Below are 19,470 nucleotides of genomic sequence, written 5' to 3' on the forward strand. Positions count from 1 at the left end.
CCACCTGCAGTGTTCATTTGATATTCCAATGTTACAGAGTGTTGAGAAGGTGCCAGTGAACGTCACACCATCTCATCAGAGGTGCATTCACCTCACGAATGTATTAAAGTCTGCTTTAGTATAGATTATACAGCATAATATCAATTTATAATACAGTAGAGCTGATTTAGAACTGCAGGTGTTTTGTTTTTTTACGACAGATATTTACCAAACGTAATCTTTAACAGATTCAGTGAAATTGTTAAAAGTTTTATTTCTATAAACGCCTCAACGCGATCACATTGTTAAAGTGATGTAGTCGTTTGGTTTTAATTTGTAATGACAATCAAACAGAGTTTTCAGCAGAATGATTATAGACGAGTGATGAAGCAAAGACACAGGCCATGCAGGATGGACAGAGCCACAGGAATAAGAACTTGTGTTAGTATGGTTAGTTTTAGTTTAAAAAAATCTTTTGTCTAGTCTAGTTAAAAATAAGTGAGCACACAGACTCTAGATGTTTCACTAATCTCTGTGTCAAATAAATTGTCCTGCCTCGTTTGGACAATAAAGTTAATTTAGTATATATTAGAGTAAGTTTAGGGGAAATTGCTTTAAAGCAGATCCACGTCGTCTTTTTTCTCTTCTCACCAATGCTTTGGCTAAAACAACAATTTAAAGCAAGTTGTATTGAACTTCCCACTGTTTGAAGGACTGATGACCTATTTAATTGTTCAACTTAATGTTTTTGGACTGGACTGAAAGTCAACACTAAAGCTCTGGTCAGACCTGGTACTACGTGTCCTGAGGTCTGATCACTCTAATCCTAATCTAACCTCTACAACATATTTTTACTCTTCTCAGCATCCATATGTTGACTTGTTTGTAGCCATCACCACAATTTCAATTTCTGATCACCACGTAAAGACATATTACACATAAAATCTTTCTCTATGGATGCTCGCTTTAATTCATTCAGCCCCTCCGGACTCTGCTTGCTCTCTTTTTCCTCTATCTCTCATGTGAAAGCACACACACACACTCAAACATTGTCATCTGACAAGTCTGTTGACTCAGACTGGCTGAAAACATAATTATTTGGTCTGAACACCAATGAGTGTTGTGATTATTTACATATAGAGTTGGGGAGCTGAGATCCCATCACAAGTGGTGACAGGAGCCACATTCAGGAGGCATTGTAATGCCAGGTGTGAACAGACAAAACGCGGTCGGCTTGTGATCAGATTTCTCACGACAGATGTTACTACTAGGTCTGAACAGGGCCCATCTGCTCTCTGTGCATCGGTGATGAAGGGGTACTCTTGCAATTTAATATGATCCACAAAATTAAAAACATAAAAAAAAATGTTGAGCAGCAGATCAACAAGATCCTGGCTTTAACTTCCCATGATGATCCCAGCTGTAAAAAACACAGGATTTATTCAAATCCTACACCTGCAGATTAATGCCGGATTTTTGTTAAAAAAAATTGCTGAGATTATTCCAATGGAATCCACCCCCAAAAAAATACAGCACAAGAAGCTGAAATGTGCACTTGGCAGATTGCCTCTTTAGCCGGATGCAACCACAGCATTGTGCCAAACTGTGAGATATTGAGGTCAAGCTCTGGAGAGCAAATAAACAATAGATCTTAATCTGAATCAAAATTGCCAATAAAATGTTGATGATAACTTTGCATGCATGTACAACTTACTACACTCATCAGTTCTCAATCTAAACAAACTGAAATATGAACAAGCCGAACCCATTCGTTTTCAAACTAGTCTGGATCAAATATCCTTCCTCATCACGGTAATGTTTGTAAATTACACAAACCACTGGCAAATATTTCCAGTGACTATATAAAACAACAGCACAGGTCAACACGTGCTGCTCTCCAGGTCACCCGGTTCCACCCTGACAGAGCTGCGCCTGTGGCAGGAACACCCAGTGACTGTGGCTCATCTAGATTAAATGCTGATTTCCAGGGGATAAGTCAGTACTATACAGGTGGACAGTCTTATTAGTTAGTAACAAGCAAATTGTTAAGAGAAAAATGTTAAAATGCTCTTTGGCGCGCAGTGAAACATCTTCATTCCTGCAACACTGCAGGTTAAACCCTGTGATTGGATGTGAAAGATGCGATTACCGAGTTTATCTCTGCCTCCAGTGCAGCCATGCTATTGAGTATTAATAAAAAAATGCCAGTGTGCTAATTATAGCAAAATCATAATTTGGCTGTTATGTCTAAGGGATTATTGGTGTCACCAGCTGAACAGAGCTCCCACTGAGTCAAACAACAGCCTGAGCAGCTAAGCCAAGACAACTGGACTAAGGACACTCCGCAGCTACACCACTACAGCAGCAACCATCATCGCGCCAACCACATGCAGCAGTCCAACAGCACACACTCAGCAACACTCTCAGACATGCATGATGAATTGATGTTAGCAGACTCGTTTCCAATTTACCTGAACCCACCAATAGAACACCATTAACGGGGCTATGACTATGAGGAACATTGGGGTGAGGGCAGAGCATATGAGCAGCACATTCAGTGTGTACCAGAAAGTGCGCATCCATATGTCAATATTTTCTGGAATGTGGGAGTCTATAGCATCGATGTCTTTGCCGAAGCGGTTTAGTAAGCGCCCAGTGGGGGTGCTCTCGAAGAAGGCCTGCGGAGCTCGCAGGACCCCCTGGAGCATGTTGTAGTGTGTGAGCTTGGCCGCTCGCAGCATACTGTAGGCTCGGCACAACAGGCAGTTAACCAACAACAGCACACCTGTGAGGAGGGGGAGGGGGGGCAGATGTGACAACACAACAACGCCTGCGTTTAGGAGCCAGCATAGGTTTCACACAGTCACAGTTACTACGACAGTATGACTTATTTTAACACTTCGTTTTTATATGGGTGTTTTTTCCTATTTTTTATACGATGGAGTTCGGTTCAGTTTGAGAGCAGGACTTGTTGATTTCACTTTCTGATTCACTCGAAATCTTGCGCTCGCACTCAAATTGACCTCGTGCTTAGATTGCCTGCTATGCTTCTGTGTGAACGTGAAGCCTTGACTCCCGTTTCACTCCTCTGCTCTAACACGTAATTCCCAAACGGCAGGTGTAGTGTTGGCAAGATACTGAACCCCTAAAAAATGGCCCCCTTATAGATGTTGAATGCAATAATTGGAGGTCGCTTTGGATAAAAGCGGCTCCCAAATGACATGTCATGTAATGTAAAAGTGATATTGTCCAACCTCGTTATGAATGTGTTGGGTTTATGTCTTTGAGAGTCCCACACGGGTGGTTACTTTAGCCGGGTTCATGCATTCCCGCCCTCAGCTTTTGCGTTATGGAAACACTGTTGCTAGTTATTGTAAAAACTAAAAAGGTGCCACCCTGTTTCTTTTCCCCCCTGTATTTTATCTGACTAACATCAACAGCAAAACGAGACGGTGCTATTTAAATGATCCTCATTAACCCTGGCACTCTATTGGTGGGAGAATTTTGACAGACTTGATGACAGAGAGTTGAAGAATTAAAATCAGAGAACAAATGTTGTAGGTGGGCACATGGTGCATTGTGAGAAGCTCAGGTCATCTGAGCACTAGTAGGGTATATCTGTATTACTAAATCCGAAGGTAAGATCAATAAGTTCTGCTCTCAAACTGAAATTCCAAGCTCTTGAATAAAGTTGACAACCAGGTATGTTCTCCAAACCAACAGAAAAAACAAGATGGATACTTTCATATGTCCCAGAACAGGTCACTAAAAGTACAGGGGGATGTCAGTACAAATCAAATAGAAAACCACAACTTTGGCAACAGAAAATAACATGTGCTCCTATAACCACATGTCTGATCACTTGGCTGAACGCGTCCACCCAGAGCAATCTTCACACTATAGGAAACCAATTGTTTCTTGTACATTACACAGCTGTCAAAATGCCAGGATGGCTTCACTGTTTTTAAAGTGGATGATAGTTTCCCAGTAATTGACTGGGAATGAATAATGCAGGCTTCCGCTATACATTCATGTGTATCTATTCTAATTAAATATAAACCAATCCAACCATAACTTCAATTCAGAGTATCTGTTCAATCAGAGAACTAAATGAATACCAGAGCTCCCTTTAAGAAAAAGAGTCAGGTATTGGATTGGTACTAATTAAAAATCTAAGTCTATCTCACTGGAGGGAAGTCACTGGAATCAAGTGTCTGTACGTTAACCTGAGGCCAGGGATCCTGTAGCAATAAAAACTAAATGAGTGTAACTACTGCCGGACACACGGAATTGTATGGCACTGAAAACTAAAATCCAACTTCTTACAAAACTACTGCTGCTTTATGTATGACTCAGTGGTGTTATTACAGTGTTCCTTTATGAATCAAATCCAAATCACAGACTGAAAATCTTAGAACTCAGTTCACATCTGTTCCATGTTTCATTGACAGCAAAGTCATAAACATTTAACTCACTTGCATCAGCTCCGCATGTCACACTAGTGACATAACCAGCCCATACAAACACTTCTGTAATCTCTCAAACAAATCCAGACCTCCACTGAGCCCCAGGAAAGAGGTAGACGCAGTTGTATTAACACTGGTCGACCACTAGAGGGGGGTTGTGAATCACTAAAACTGAGAATATCTACTTTTGGAATCTTAAAATAATTTGTACTCTCAGATCAGGCTTTAAATTTTTACACTGTCAACTTCAATATATTGGCTGGCTTGTATTGTTCAACATGACAGTGTGTATGTCTTAGTGAGTGTGTACGTGTGCAGGTGACAAAGATGTGGAATCAGGCTGCAGGCAGGAAGTGTTTCATCTGCGGAGAGAGCCAAGTGAATTTAAGATTGAAAATAGAGATAATCGCAGCGGCAGATGCTCATCACGGACAACATCGCAGGCTATGGAGAAGCAAAAGCCAAAAACGGATGGTTAAAAAATAAAAATAAAGGAGCTGCGTCAACGTGCATACGTCATGCCACACAAGCAACAGAAAGAGTCATACATTTGCAAAGGACAGAACAGAGAAGAAGAGGAACAGAGAGGATCATCTGGGGTACCTGGACAAAGACGTATATGAAAGTCAGGGGTGCTATGACAACAGCAAAGATGGGTGTGCTGGAAATGATAACTATCATTGTGGAGAGAGAAACGAAGAAGGTGCCCAGGAACATGAGCACAGTGGATGGAAGAGCCTCGTCTATCACGTAAATGTCCTTGGCGAAGCGGTTGATGATGCGTCCTATAGGCGTGGTATCAAAGAAAGACTGTGGCGTTTGAAGTTTGTTGGTGAGCAGGTCACTGTGCAGCTTCCGGGCTGCCCCAATGTTCCCCATGGCAAGAGTGAAGGAAGACATCAGGACCAGGACACCTGGGACGGAGTCGAACAGTAGGAGGAGTAGAATAAAAAAAGAAGTCAGATAGGAAGGTGTAATGTAGGATGAGGAAGCGTTCGCTTTACTTGAAGACACAGGCTTCATCTGTCCCGAACGTAAAGGAGACAGTTCACTGAAAAAGGAACAGCGTCATATTATGCATCATATCCGCAGCCCCTATTCTTTCAAAACAAAAAAAATAAAACCAAAGCATGCCAATTGTTAGATATGCAGAAGGCCCTTTCAGTTTGTGTAATAAAGATAGTTCTGGTTCATGTTCACTGGTCCCCAGAATCTCTTCAAGGAGCAACAAGCAGTGTGTGGCTGGGAGCAGCTTTTGAGTTAAACTAAAGTGTTCAGGCTTGAAAAATGTTAGCACCATGATGTGGAAGCACATGTTAAACATGTTGGTACCTCAGGTCAAATATCAGTTTCCAGAATACAGTTTACATGAACAACCATAACTATGTAAGAATGAATAGGTTTACTCTTAAAAACAAGCTAGTGCTCATGAAAGACATTGTTTCTCACCTTGTGCAGTGCCCAATGCTGCATACACCCCCACCCTCATAACTGCATTCTCCTTAGTCTGATTTGTTGAAGCATCATTAGTCCACTGGCTGAGCCAGATGTTTGCTCCGATGGCGGATGCACTCTGACAGCCGTACAGGAAACAGATGAACACTGACAGTAGGGGTCCCACTGCCTTGGCATACTCCAGGTACACTTTTGTTTTCACCTAGTAAAGACAAAAGGTGCAAGAGTTACCATTATGTTTCAATCTATGAATAAATAGCGATATGTTTTTTGATGGTGGTTACAAACAAATCAACGAGAAGAGAAAATATATGTTTGAGTCATAGTGAATCTGCAGCAGCTCAGAAGAGATCGGATGGACTGACCCTGCCGGTTGCTGCAGTCTCTGACTGGATGAGTTTATCCATCTCAAGGGGTTTCTTCTTCTCTTGTGGCTCTGGGGATTTCCTCTGGCTGCAGCCCTGTCTCCTCACTGAGCGACACCTGGGGTTCTCCCCCTCTGATGAGATGACGCTGATCTGCCTGACAGGGAAAGAGAGGGAATAAACTCACATCAATGAGGCATGTTGAAACTCCTTATACTTATAGAGTGAAACTGATTGCTTAGCTTGAAAAAATCTAATCATTTGGCAGCTGATGGTGTATGGTACTGGTGAAATACTAATGCAAAAGCTGGTTTAATATTTATTGTTATTTACTTTCTGCTTGTTAATGCAAAGTTATTATATGACCTAAGCAACTTTATGGTTAACCATCTGTTTCATGTCTTAAATCGGTAATGTACATCCATAAGTTTCTAATCAACACAAATTAAATAAATAAATTGGCTTGGTTGAAACTGTGGTACGACAAATTAGAAGATGGCAGGGCTCCACAGTCTAGATAATCCATGGAAAACAATACTTTAGTGATTACAGAGCTTTTCTTTGAAAAGTTGTGATCTTGGTCTTAAGATTGTGACTGATTAAAAACCGCTGCAATACTGGTTTAGAACAGGCACTGCACAAGTTAAGAGAAAGAAGCAGAGCTTCCATCAGAAGGGTGTGGGCGGATGTTTTCTTTGTGTTTATCAGTCAATGCTCAGCTGCAACATGACAGAGTGGGAAAGTTTTAAATATTCACAGTACCTTATGAAATTTCTCTTAGTTTCATTGACCACTGGCTCGTTGTCCACCATGTCTGTGTGGTTGCTAAGGGCATCATCAGGGAACAACTCCTCATCTTCAATTAACTCCTCTGTAAAAGCAATAAGCCTTAGTAAAAACAGGATAATATACAGCAAACAAACAAGCTCAACCATCTATATGCTTAATACTGATATGTGCTTATTAACAAAGGGGAGGAAGCAGTGCTCTACCAAGTGCTTGGTCCTCCTCAACAATATCCTCCAGGGCGTAGTTCCTCAGAAACTCTGCAAAGGCCCCATTCTGTGTGAGCAGCTCCTGGTAGGAGCCCATCTCTGACACCCGACCTTCCACTATCACCATTATGTTATCCACCTGGGGCAGGAAGCTGATGCCGTGGGTCACCAAAATGCGTGTCTGGAGTATAACAACAATACAAACCTCTGTTATTATCCAAAAACAAACATGTAAATATGAAGGTGAATGCACAGATGGACATACAGAAACTCTACCAACTCTTATCTTAGGAGAGGTTTATGAATATGGAAAACAAACGAGTGATGAACTAATAAAAGATACAACTTCCTCTTTCGTAAAACAAACAGTCAAACTTCCTCTTTTCAAATCCCTCACCTTGCCCTTCAGTGCCCCCTCTGGACCGATGAGGTTGTCAAAAATGTGTTTGGCAACGTGGGCGTCGACAGCGGACAGAGGGTCGTCCAGCAGGTAGACCTCAGCGTCACTGTACAGGGCTCGGGCCAGGCTCACCCTCTGTCTCTGGCCACCGGAGAGGTTGATCCCCTGCAGGAAGGAGACCGAATTATTTATATATGTATATATATCACTGTGGCTATTGGTCAAATGTGGTTTATGTGCACATTTCTAGAGAAACGCAGAATTGGTGAGACAATTGAAGACTTTGATAGGTAGCACATCAATAATTGATGAAAGGAAACTAGAATCAAAGCAGATTTGTTGAAACAGAAAAAAGGAGGGATGAGAGGAAATGGAAATAGTTGTGTTTTGTACCTTCTCTCCTATCTCAGTCATGTCTCCTCCGGGCAACACTTCGAGGTCAGGGGTTAAAGCACAGGCTTCCAGTACGCAGCGGTACTTCTGCTCATTGTAGGCTATCCCAAACAGGATGTTGTCACGCAGGGTGGCATTCTGTATCCAGGCCTGCTGCGGTACGTACGCCACTGATCCCTGAGGACAGAGGCCGACAGTTGTTTCTTTACACAATGAAAGATCCCACTGCTGTTAGGTGATAAGAAACCTTTATACATCTGCTTGTCCATTCCTTTACAAATATTACATTTTATTTTACTGATATTTTCTCCGCTGGTTTCACTGCTTTCTCATGCCACTGATTTTCTAAATAGTTTTCTCTGGGAGAACAGCGTTTAATTATACATTGTGCCATAGTGACATTCCATTAAATTTGAGTTAAAAGTAAATCTTGACAATATAAATCAAGGGCTGGTCCACTGCTATAAATGTTTAGTTTTAGAACGACTCTATCAATAATAGTTGTTGTTATGTTTAACAGCGTGTTGGCAAGAATAACATTTTACCAATACTTATTAAAGTTACTCTGTCTACTACACAACTACTCCTAAAGGAACTGTTTCACATTATAACATACTGAAGGAGACCAGCATCTTCAAAGCTCACAACTCAATACTCTGTGTCTTAATTGTTTAAAAGTCTTGCTCAAACAACGTTCTCTATTTTTATCTTAAACTTGTAGGCCCTTGGCATATTTTCCATTCTTTTTCATTCCTGTTTGAGTATCTGGTTGGTATTTGCTTTGACTTGTGAAGCACTTTGAAGTGCACTACTCATTCATCTGCTCTCTACTCTACTTGTGTGTTTATCTGAGCAAGCAGTAAATCATAAATAAGTTATAACTGAATGATTCTGACTTTGTACACATGGTGCCTTTACAGCAACGGTGGGGAACCTTTTTTCTATCAGGGGGCGATCATAACATTCTTCGAGGGACATACTAAATTACTGTTTATTATTATTCGAGTCTGATTCACAAGGTCTCGATTCAATATCGATTCAGTCAAGGATATTTTAGTCTAAAATACCATATTTGCCCGAATACGTATGCTATGCAAGGAAACCTCTAACTTGGTGCATTATAAAAAAACATTAAGGTAGGTAGGCCTGTCACAACAACTTTTGTTGGACGATATACTATCCCAGAAATTATTATTATAAACTATTATTGAGCCCAGGGCTGTGTGAGTGAGTAAGCATAACCTCCGTGCCCTGACTCAGCGGAAATGAGATAAAGCAGCTAAATGCAGGCGCACCAGTGCAAGCAAGGAAGTTTTTTCGTGTCCCTTTACAGATTAATGTCGCGTGCGTGTGTGTTTTTTTTGTTTTGTATTTATGAATTGCCTTGCAGGCCAGATCAAACAATCTTTTACCTACAATTGCATGTGCTCTCTCATCATTCTTCTAATAAGCAATTCACATGAGGGGTACAGTTTTCAAATTAACCCTCGCTTACATAAGGCTTTTGTCTACATTGGGAATGGATACAATCTGCATTCACAACACACACACATGATAACTGTCAACTTCATTTTGTGAGGTTTGGGACATGAAGTGATTACCTACCCGAATAGAAATCTCTCCCTCCAGTTTCTCCATTTCTCCCAGCAGCGCAGAGATCAGGGAGGATTTCCCACAACCAACGTGGCCCACCACTGCAAGCAGGGAGCCCTGGGGCACCATCACATTGATGCTAAAAAAAACACACAGTCAGCATTCATGAGTTATAAGAACAGAAACACGTGGACATGACATACACTCACACCAGAACAAATATATACATTTTTGTTGCTCAGGCTCTGAAGGACTCAGCTTTATTCTGTGTAGGTTAACGTCAGCTGACACTTGGTACTGTAATGTATTATCCATAAATGTATTTTTCTTTTGGTATTGACAGTATTAAAACACCCAGCATGTGGCTTTTCAGGACATACTTCTGCAGAACAGGAAGATCTTCTTTACTCCAGGTGAACTTCCCATTGACAACTGTCACTGAGAATTCTGTTGAGCAGAAAAACGCATGAATGGGTGACAGCTGCGTGCAGATCCCACAACACACTGAAAGGCATTCCTTAACCATTAGTCATCCAAACAATCGTCAGGCTCTGAATCACTGGGTGAAAGGTACAAGTAGAAGGAGTTAACATGAGTTCAAGAGCCGTCCAGTTTACAAATGCAACCGATGACATCCGGTAGAATGACTCAATGCAATTGTTAACTTCTATTTAAAGTATGTAAAATTACATCAAAAATTAAAAAATTTACTGACACTGGAAGATGTGGGACACAATGACAACATTTTGCTCTAACCTTAATTAAAGGAGAGGCGGGGTTTAACTACCTGTGGAGTTGTTCTTTCGGTCTACTGAATTTGGGTCCAGCTCATCATGACTCAGGAAATTTTGGATCCGCTTCAGTGAGACACTGGTCTGTGACACAGAATAAACACACAGGTACTCTGTAAAAGCTTCCAACAAAAAAAATACAGGCAGGAGAGGAGACTAAAAAAAGGGAGAAAATGTGCCAGAAAAGAAGAAAGAGTTCCCACCTGCACCATGCTGCTGATGACCTGGGGAAGCATGTTGAGAGGAAACCTGAGGATGTTAAAGAGCGCGAGTGACACAAAGGCCTTCTCTGCATCCAGGACGTTGTTCTCATCCACATTCACATAAACAGCAAACGTTGTCAAGGCAACCTGGAAACACATGAGAAAACAGGCCACAGACCATGGTCCATCTCTCTACTTTTGAGATACTGCTCTGATGCCATACACACACCCACACGTGGATTTCACTCAATCTGTGACTCATCATTGACTTAGTTCAACACATTAGTTTATAATCACTGATAAACACTGGCTTAAGGCTGGTCAAAACATGGATCACCACATAAATCAGTCAGCAAATACTTCAATTGGAAAGTGTCATCTGACCCGTGAAACCTGTTTAAATGAATGATGTAGACAGCAGCCAAAATAACATTGGATGTTCACTTGCAGTGTTCCCAGAGTGGCCCTGTTCAGACCTGGTATTAACATCTGTCCTGAGAGATCCAATCCCACGTGGACAGCGGTGAGTAAATAATAATTGAGAAAGTATTTAAGTTGCGTTGGTACATTATTTTAGTAGGCCTGTAAGAGATCAGAGATGTTGCTATTGTTTGAGTCTTAAGTCGCATTAGGCTGCTCTAACGTAAGTTAGAAGAACAAGCAGGCAAAATTGACACCTGTGCTCCTGTGAAGTTTATATGATTCAAAGTGGACTTAAAAGGTTATAAGGACCTCCGAGGACTTAATGATTATCCCCTTTTATAAAAAAAATTGTTCCTAACTTTGTCTTTATACTGTGTGTGTTTAGTTTTACTAGTCGATTGAAGATACTTAAAATAAACCTGTAGTAAGTAAGCCACATGTTGCCTGGGTTTTGAAGGGAATTCTACCTGACAATCTAACTAATTTATAACCTCAGACACTTTATCACCTTTATGCAGAGTTTTTAAGCAATTAAAATTTATTAATGTACTAGTTTCAATGTGAGTTACATAGAAAAGTAAAGTAAATACAAGATCTGACTGTGAAAAGGCAAATAGCATTTTGAAAATAAAAAGCTAAAAACCTAATGAAGAGATTCTAAATACCCATGATATGACCTCAAAATCACTTTGCAGACATTCATGCAGCCTGTTTGGATTGGCTGCAGGATTATCTTTCACTTTATACAACTAAGAAGAATAAAAAAAGGCCGTGGCCTATCATGACTTTCAGTGAACGCTTAATTCTTCTAGGATAAGTTTCTTAAAAGGATGTCACATGTAGTGAGCCTACCAGGAAAGGTGCGCTGGTCCAGGCCATGGTGGACAGCGCTCCCAGGTAGGCTGTTTTGCGCAAAGTGTTGAGCTCCTTCTGCCTAATGTCCAGGACCTTGTCTCTGAAGGAGATCTCCCATGCGTAAAGCTTTAGAACTTTTATGCCGTTTAGGATCTCGTTCATCAGCTTGATACGCGAGTCCTTGTACTGCATTTGCTCCACCTAGGAGAGAGGAGGAGGATGACAAAGCATAGGACAAATTGTTCTTTCGATCCAAAATAGCTGAACTGAAACCAAGCACCAAAAACGGTCAAAATCCGACAAAGTTAGTGTTTTTGAAGTATTTTGAAGTGCAAATATTTTGATATTTATGAATATGAAAGATGATCAATTATTAGATATAAATTGCCCATACTGACAATTACTGCAATGAACTGCATTATAATTGAATGCATGCATTAGAAATACCGCTTCACATGTGTAGCACTAAAACATTAGAAATACAGTTTTCGCAAATTTTGCAAAATGATAATAGCGGTAATTCATAAAAAGGCTAACCTAGAGAAATAAGGTTCCAACTGCTGCCCAAAAGCTAACAGCAGATTCAGTGGATCTGATGGAATGGGGAAGGCTGTTCCAAAGTGTGAGACTACAACTGCAAATGCTCAGCCACCTCTGGTTTAAAATAAGTACGGGGAACAGAAAAAAGGCCGTGATAAGATGATCAGAGCGGCCGACCCCCAGAGTAGGGGCTCACCAGCTCTGGATTTTATATTAATAATATCACTGATATAGTTCCACTACAAGTCAACACTCAATAGCATTGAACAACCGCCAACTCCTACGTTGCCTGTTCATACCTGGTAGGCTCGGGTCTTCATAGCGATGACAGCGTTCAATGGGATCAGCAGAATCATGACAGCGACCCCAGCCAGCACAGATGGACCAAGGTTCTGTGAAATACAGCACAATAAGTACAATAAAAAATTTGAATTAAAAGTGGGCACATAAGCAAAATATAGCAAGTACCACTAATTGCAAGCTTGAAGTTACAACCCAGAAAGTTTCCTAAATGTCTCTGAAAAATTCAAAACTTCAGTCTCTGAGCTGCTGATGGTAACAGGCAGGAGATTAGTAAACTAATGTGATGTGAAATGTGGCGAGTGATCCATTAATGTATAACCCATATTTAATTTAAATTTTAAAAAAATTCATTAAAATGAGACTGCATAGGAAATGTACTCAAGTTCGCCAGTAGATGTTGATTAGCACCAACAGTGGCATATATTAAAGTTGTTCAGATGCAGGTTGTAAGTTGGGAATCATTCATGACTTAGTGAGATTTCATTTTATTTATATAATAATGAATACATGCAAGTTTTTGCACAGACCTGCCACAGGAAGTAAAGTGCCAGCATAATTTGAAGAGGAGCCGACCACAGCATGTTGAGGAAGGTGGTGAGGTCCATGAACCTCTGTGCGTCCACAGACATCAGGTTGACTACCTCTCCCACTGTAGTTGAACGCTTGGCGGCGTTAGTTATCACCAGAGACTGAAGGACAATGAAGGGAAAAAAGGCATATTGCATCTCCTCTTAATTTAAGTAGTTCACTTGAAATGTCTTGTTCATTTGTGTGTGTGCACAGTAACTGCAGGCAGAAAACTATGCTGTGAGAGCTGCTAGCGTACCTTCCTGTAGATTGCTCCTATGATAGCTGTGCGTACATTCATGCCGGTGACAAAACAGTACTGAAAGTGATGGTGAAGAATGAGAGTCTGCAGGATAGCTGTGAAGAACATGAGGAAGGCCAGTGCGTAACCCCACCAATCAGGAACACCCTTCTCTTTTGTGAATTTGATCAACATCCTATAAAAGTGTAGACAGAGAAAAAGAATTTGTCAATAGATAACATGTCTTCTTGTGTGCAGAACTTTTTTGAGTGGAGAGCTACTTTGAAAGGACATATTCTTCCACGCTTCTAGAAATAAGGCCTCAGCTACATCATCGTGTCTGGACACTGCAAACCTGGTATTTACCTACAGAAACTGCAAACTGCAAAAATACAACAACAGTCTATTCTCTTCTGTGGCTGTTTGTATCCAAAAGGAAACATGCTACATGTTCTCATAAGAAAGCTGCTGGTATGACCGTGTTCTGTCAACAGAGGAACTGCCGGTTGGAAAACAAACAATTTCCTCTGACATAACGTTATCTGAGGCTTCTCAGGTTCTTCATAGTCTGTTAATAGTGCATGGCTATCGGGCTGGGCAATAAAACAATATCAATAGATATTGCACTATAATTTAAAATCAACAGCAATAAAACAAAAATCAAATATAAATTGATACAAGGCTTATGCATTGTGAAAACACAGTGAGGAGGTAAAACACATAACAGATCTACCTCAGATTAGCTGTTTATCAAGTACTTGTCATTCTCTGCCTCTTAAAGAAGAGTTTAAAAACACAAGCTTCACTGAGGATCAGCCTTTAAACTAAACACAAATAATAATGTGACATTAATCTTGATAATTGTCAATATTGACAGATATGAAAATGTTTATCTTGACCAAATTTCTGGCCATATCGCCAAGCTTTACATAGGTAGACTATTAAAGTAGGTTCTATGAGAAAAGAATATCAGTTAGGCGGAATTTATATGTGTATTTACATAATAACTTTGCATCCTGAATGACAGTGTGAGTTTTAAATAAAATACAGTTACCACACTTTGAATAAGCAAATCAACATGCCAACAACAAACGCAAAACTACGTCCTGAAAATAGAAAATAAAACGCATCACACATCATCATAATTTGCAAATACACTGTGGCAAGCAAAGCATGCAGAAGGGATCTTTGTTCTACCTAAGCAGCTGAGGGTTGACGAAGGTGACGATATCCTGCATGAGCTTGTAGGCTGAGCCTATCATAAAGTAGGGTCCGAAGGCTCTGATGAGGGAACGCAGGAAGGACGGTTTATGGGGAGCAGCTTTCTGATTGGACAGCAGCACCTCTACTTCTTCTGGGCTACTTTCACCTCCTCCACCTCCTCCTCCTCCTCCTGCGATATTGTTGGTGCTCGACGGCAGGGGCTTGGAGTACAGAGCCTGGCTGGATAGATGCGGTTCGCTGTGGACAAAAGATTTGTGGGAGGTCGAGTAATTAGCTCAATATTTCTAAAAGTGATTGCCACAAAGGGCTTCAGATTACTCTCCTATAATTGATCCTATTACTAACTCCAATAAACTCCAAGAAAATATTATAGCAGTAGATATGTATGAAAGGCCTCATGGAGACCCTGGTAGGTAGTTACAGAATACTGAAAACAATCCTGTATTTTATTGGCAGACATGCGTTTTGTAGAAGGATTATGGCTGCAGTTTTATGACTGTACCCGTTAATATAGAGTAATTTCTGATGATTTTCTAGCACGACTTGCAGAAGTTTAGTTGGGATGAGAAATCCTAGAATAATGGGACTATAGAAAACAGTGAGACAACACGTTTTTAAAAAAGGACTTAGACAGGGTTCTACATACTTTCTGCCTCTGCCGGCGGCCTCAGCCCTCATGTTAATTGTTGTTAATAACGTGTCTGAGCAGAGAATCTCCAGCTGCTTTAATCATATATGAAAGGTTAACTCAAGAGAAAGTACAAACCCAATTGTGCTGACATTCTCTGGAGCGGAAAACAGCTATAGTGTAATTTTCATTTGCTTATTGCTTCTCCAGTAGTAAGACATAATGCAAGAAATGCTCCAAGCATTCAGGGAAAGGAATGTTTTGCAAACTATCTTAAGTCTATTAATACCAGCTTAAAGTGCAGGAGTCGGATTCCAGCAGTTAACTAACCGGCAGCTATAGGACAACAGGACAATGATGATGGAATTCAGCTTAACACCAAACAGGTTTCCAACCCACAACTGAAAAGGCCTAATCAAGCTCCCCCGTATTGTTTTACAAGTTGTTCTCACTCTGGGAGCTCAATGAAAGTCTAACAGGAAAACTGCTGCGCAGTGATAGGAAACAGCCTGATGGAAAACACTTCAGCAGACTTGTCGAGTGCGTTTGTGCATGAAATTGCCTTTTTGCTGAGTAATTCCCCACAGTACAAACACACTGGAACCCTATAGTACGGATTAGTAATTCTCAGGACTCTGCAGCCATCCTGGCAGCACATCTGGGCAGTTATTTCAGGCTAATCAGATCAGGCCCCATCTAAATTAATTGGGAGAGAGCTACATCTGCACTTTCAAAGGTCACCAGGAAATAAAATCTGTATTTAGCTCAGCAGTCGATCCCAGTCTCCCTCATTCTGACGAACTTTAAAAATGATTGTTTGTTATGTTTTTATTCATTGAGTAAACAGGTTATTGTCAGCTTTCTGCATTGATCTGATATCTCTATGTCAGTTAAATTAGAGAACACAGCTTGAATCCTGTCGGACAATCCAGAGATTGACACGTCTGTTCTTCAAAGACAAACCGTGTGATATTCTATATTTTTTATTATTTCTTTAGGGGTCAAAAATGGATCCTTAACAAGTATATGTGTATCTAAAGCCTACAGTATGTTGTACTCGTTTCATACAGAGCCAGATTGTTGTTCAAATACTGAGATACAGCACTTGTATTTCAGTTACAGTTTTAGGAGAGTTCTTTTTTCAAAATAAACTCCACAATTATGTCTACAGAGTTTTATCTTCAGTTGGGACTGATGGGCTTGGGGCCGACAAACTTCAGACACACAAAGTATCTCTGTTGCAGGAAACATTTACACAATAAGAGAGTCTGGTTTCTCAAGAGTCTGGTTTCTCAAGTTTCTTTCAGACAGTCACCGAACTTCAAAGTCGATGGCACCAGAAAAGTCTCCTGAGTTTCTCCTCCCTGCCCCCTGGTAAAATCTCTGCATAGTTTCTGAGTGAACCCATGTGAGAATGTGGCAGGATAGAGGTTAGGCGCTTAAATGACAATTCTGGAGTGATGGATGTCAATGTGATGTAAACAAAAACATGTGATCTCTTTTGTCCTGCCTGTGGATTCAGCGCCACCCCTCATCTGAACACACCAAAGACTTTCGGAAGTTGTGAATGCGCCTGACCCGAAAATCTCCCTCTACTTTCTTCGAATTTAAATGGCGAACTAAAAAGAAAAAGTGCACACCCAATGGTCCTGACGTACAGTATATGTCTGAAAATGGCTACACTGTATCATCAGTACAGACGCTCCAACAAGGAAAACTAAATAATAAATTACATTTTTAAGCTTCATCATATGTCAGTGATATTCTTGGAAGAAAACAGCCTTGATTGAGACATATTGTTGTGGATAAATCTGATTTACTGACCACCTGTGCATTTGAGAGTATCTAGGTAACAACAGCTCTCTAGTTTCAAGCTTTAACCTGATATCACCAATAACCTTCTGTTTGTATTTCACATACTGTTACATCGGGTAAATATTTTATTGTATGTGGATGAAACAAACATTTAACTTGAACCGTGCTTTACAGAAACTTAGCAAACCTACCTCTTGGCTTTGGCCTGCTCCTTCTCCCACTCTCTGAGGAGATTTGGGACCATCACCTTGGAGCTGTCGCGCTTGTTCAGAGACCACAGGTCTTTGGCCTCAAGGGGCATTTTGTAGCCTTTAACAGCCATACTGAGAGAGAGAGAGAAAAAGAGAGAGAAAGAGAAACAGCAGTTTAACTCAATCTTGTAAGTCAGGCAATTCACACGGACAATTCACACGGACAAGTATGTAAACAAATGAAACCATATTCAAATGGTTTTGAGCCTCCATCCTTTTGCCTTCCAAATATTTTCCAACATATTTTTCCTTTACATGCGAGTTTCATTCATTTCATGAAACCCTTTTATCCCGGGGACAACTTAATAAGAATTGCTTTCCACAAAAGACGCCTAATGGAGTTTCCTGGATTTGCTAATCATCATCATGTACTGTTGGATCAGATTCCACCGGAAATGATCTTGATCTATTTTACAGCACATGGGGAGATTGGCTTACGGAACCAAATAGTAGGAAGCCCCTCTACTTATCAGACAAAGAGCATTATCTTCTTTGTTGCAGGAGTCAAAAATAATTAAAAAATCCATATTAACAGAACTGATGGTGTGAGGCATAAGCTACAGGTCATCGGAAACATGCTCAGGCTTGTTTTCTCTTATTGAAAAAGAATAGTGTAAATCCACTATCATTCTCTATGTTGATTTTGAAAAATGTTACTACAGCAGTGAAAACTACAATGTTCTTATATAAACTGGCACATATTGTAGAGTGCTGTTCAATAATAAATACAAAGTAAAATTGCGAAATAATAAAAAAAAAGACAAAGTTGGAAATTTACTGCATTTTTATTTATTGCTGCGTTTTACTTGACTTATTATATTATTATATTCCAGCATTTTAAAGTCCCCTTCAAAATTATTTAAAAATTTAATAATGTCTCTTTTTATGTTGCCTCTTATTCATTGACAGAGGTTTCGTCATTAGTCTCTGTCCCTTCACCTTTCAGCCAAATCACATAGATCCCAGCCTCCAACCAGACATGCACCCAGATTAAGCCAGTTAGCTCCTGTTAGCTTAAGCAGTGTCAATTTGTTTGTCCATTTGTTAACACGTTGTTACAGTATTTCTCATTACTGGGTGTTTAGCACTAAGGCCAAGCACCATGTAATAACATCCTTAAGTCAGAAAGAAGGCTGTTTTTCCAGTCCCTCTACTGTTTGTGAATCAACCAGTTAGACTTGTTGCAATTACCACACACACACACACACACACACACAGTGACTTACCTATATTATTATTTAGCTTAAAAGGTTCAGTGTGAAATATTTAGGTGAAAGGGATCTATTGACAGAAACTGAATCTAAAATAATTGTAGTTATGTTTTCACTAGTGTGACATTTTTTCAAATTGTTGTTTTCGTTACCCTAGAATTAGCCCTCTACATGTAAACACTTTATATTTACATCTGGAGCGGGTCTTCTCTACAGAGGCCACCATGTTTTTCACACTGTCTTTTTACTTTAAAAGAATAAAAGCTTAATACCTTGTCTGACTAATAAGACGCTAGGTAGGCAGCAGTGGTTTTAGCTGGGTAATTCAGAATTTCTTTGGCATTTGTTGATGATCGAGCTAACCTGCTGTTGCCTTAAGAATATATTGTATATTAAGATGGTACAACATGAAGGTTCCCTAACAAGGAGGCTAAAGCATCTCAAATGGCGATGACTGACCGAAAAAACGACCATAAAATAATGCAACCTTATGAAGTGACTTTAACAAGGGTATTTTGGAAGAAACTAAAATTTGAATAGAATTATTCTTTTTTATTATGTGTTTTTTATTTAATATTAAAATGATTGAGGCTCCGTACACAAAATAATAAAGGTGTATTGTTGTTTTCTAAATAAATCACCATAGATAGAGAAAATCTAGGTCAGTTTGTGTTGGGTGCTGGAGCCATTCAAACCCACCTTGTGAACCACCAAAATGTCATGGAGGAGAGAAAACCTGCTGTGGCTTCAGGGCAGGGGTTCTGAGAGGAAA

At 40.2% G+C, this 19,470-nt stretch overlaps 1 protein-coding gene across 6 annotated transcripts in view; it reads right to left on the reverse strand.

Moving 5' to 3' along the window:
* abcc3 (ATP-binding cassette, sub-family C (CFTR/MRP), member 3) overlaps window positions 1-19,470 on the reverse strand; it is a 45,055-nt gene that overhangs the window by 5,535 nt on the left and 20,050 nt on the right. Inside the window, exons 6-24 of one of the 6 annotated variants that reach the window (XM_061094342.1) lie at window positions 19,398-19,459; window positions 17,428-17,559; window positions 14,767-15,030; window positions 13,588-13,765; window positions 13,289-13,450; window positions 12,758-12,850; window positions 11,916-12,119; window positions 10,641-10,787; window positions 10,434-10,521; window positions 10,027-10,093; window positions 9,659-9,785; window positions 8,054-8,230; window positions 7,658-7,825; window positions 7,258-7,441; window positions 7,028-7,136; window positions 6,266-6,422; window positions 5,895-6,102; window positions 5,049-5,359; window positions 2,551-2,764 (exon numbers count right to left, since the gene is read on the reverse strand). In XM_061094342.1, coding sequence (XP_060950325.1) covers window positions 2,621-2,764; window positions 5,049-5,359; window positions 5,895-6,102; window positions 6,266-6,422; window positions 7,028-7,136; window positions 7,258-7,441; window positions 7,658-7,825; window positions 8,054-8,230; window positions 9,659-9,785; window positions 10,027-10,093; window positions 10,434-10,521; window positions 10,641-10,787; window positions 11,916-12,119; window positions 12,758-12,850; window positions 13,289-13,450; window positions 13,588-13,765; window positions 14,767-15,030; window positions 17,428-17,559; window positions 19,398-19,459 — 2,982 coding nt within the window. In that variant the 3' untranslated portion in view covers window positions 2,551-2,620. Of the gene's footprint in view, window positions 1-2,450; window positions 2,765-5,048; window positions 5,360-5,894; window positions 6,103-6,265; window positions 6,423-7,027; window positions 7,137-7,257; window positions 7,442-7,657; window positions 7,826-8,053; window positions 8,231-9,658; window positions 9,786-10,026; window positions 10,094-10,433; window positions 10,522-10,640; window positions 10,788-11,915; window positions 12,120-12,757; window positions 12,851-13,288; window positions 13,451-13,587; window positions 13,766-14,766; window positions 15,031-17,427; window positions 17,560-19,397; window positions 19,460-19,470 lie in introns of those variants that run through there. The other 5 variants (XM_061094340.1, XM_061094341.1, XM_061094343.1 and 2 more) reach the window with 5 other exon arrangements.

Source organism: Limanda limanda, chromosome 21 (assembly GCF_963576545.1).
Source record: "Limanda limanda chromosome 21, fLimLim1.1, whole genome shotgun sequence".
Lineage (NCBI taxonomy): Eukaryota > Metazoa > Chordata > Actinopteri > Pleuronectiformes > Pleuronectidae > Limanda > Limanda limanda.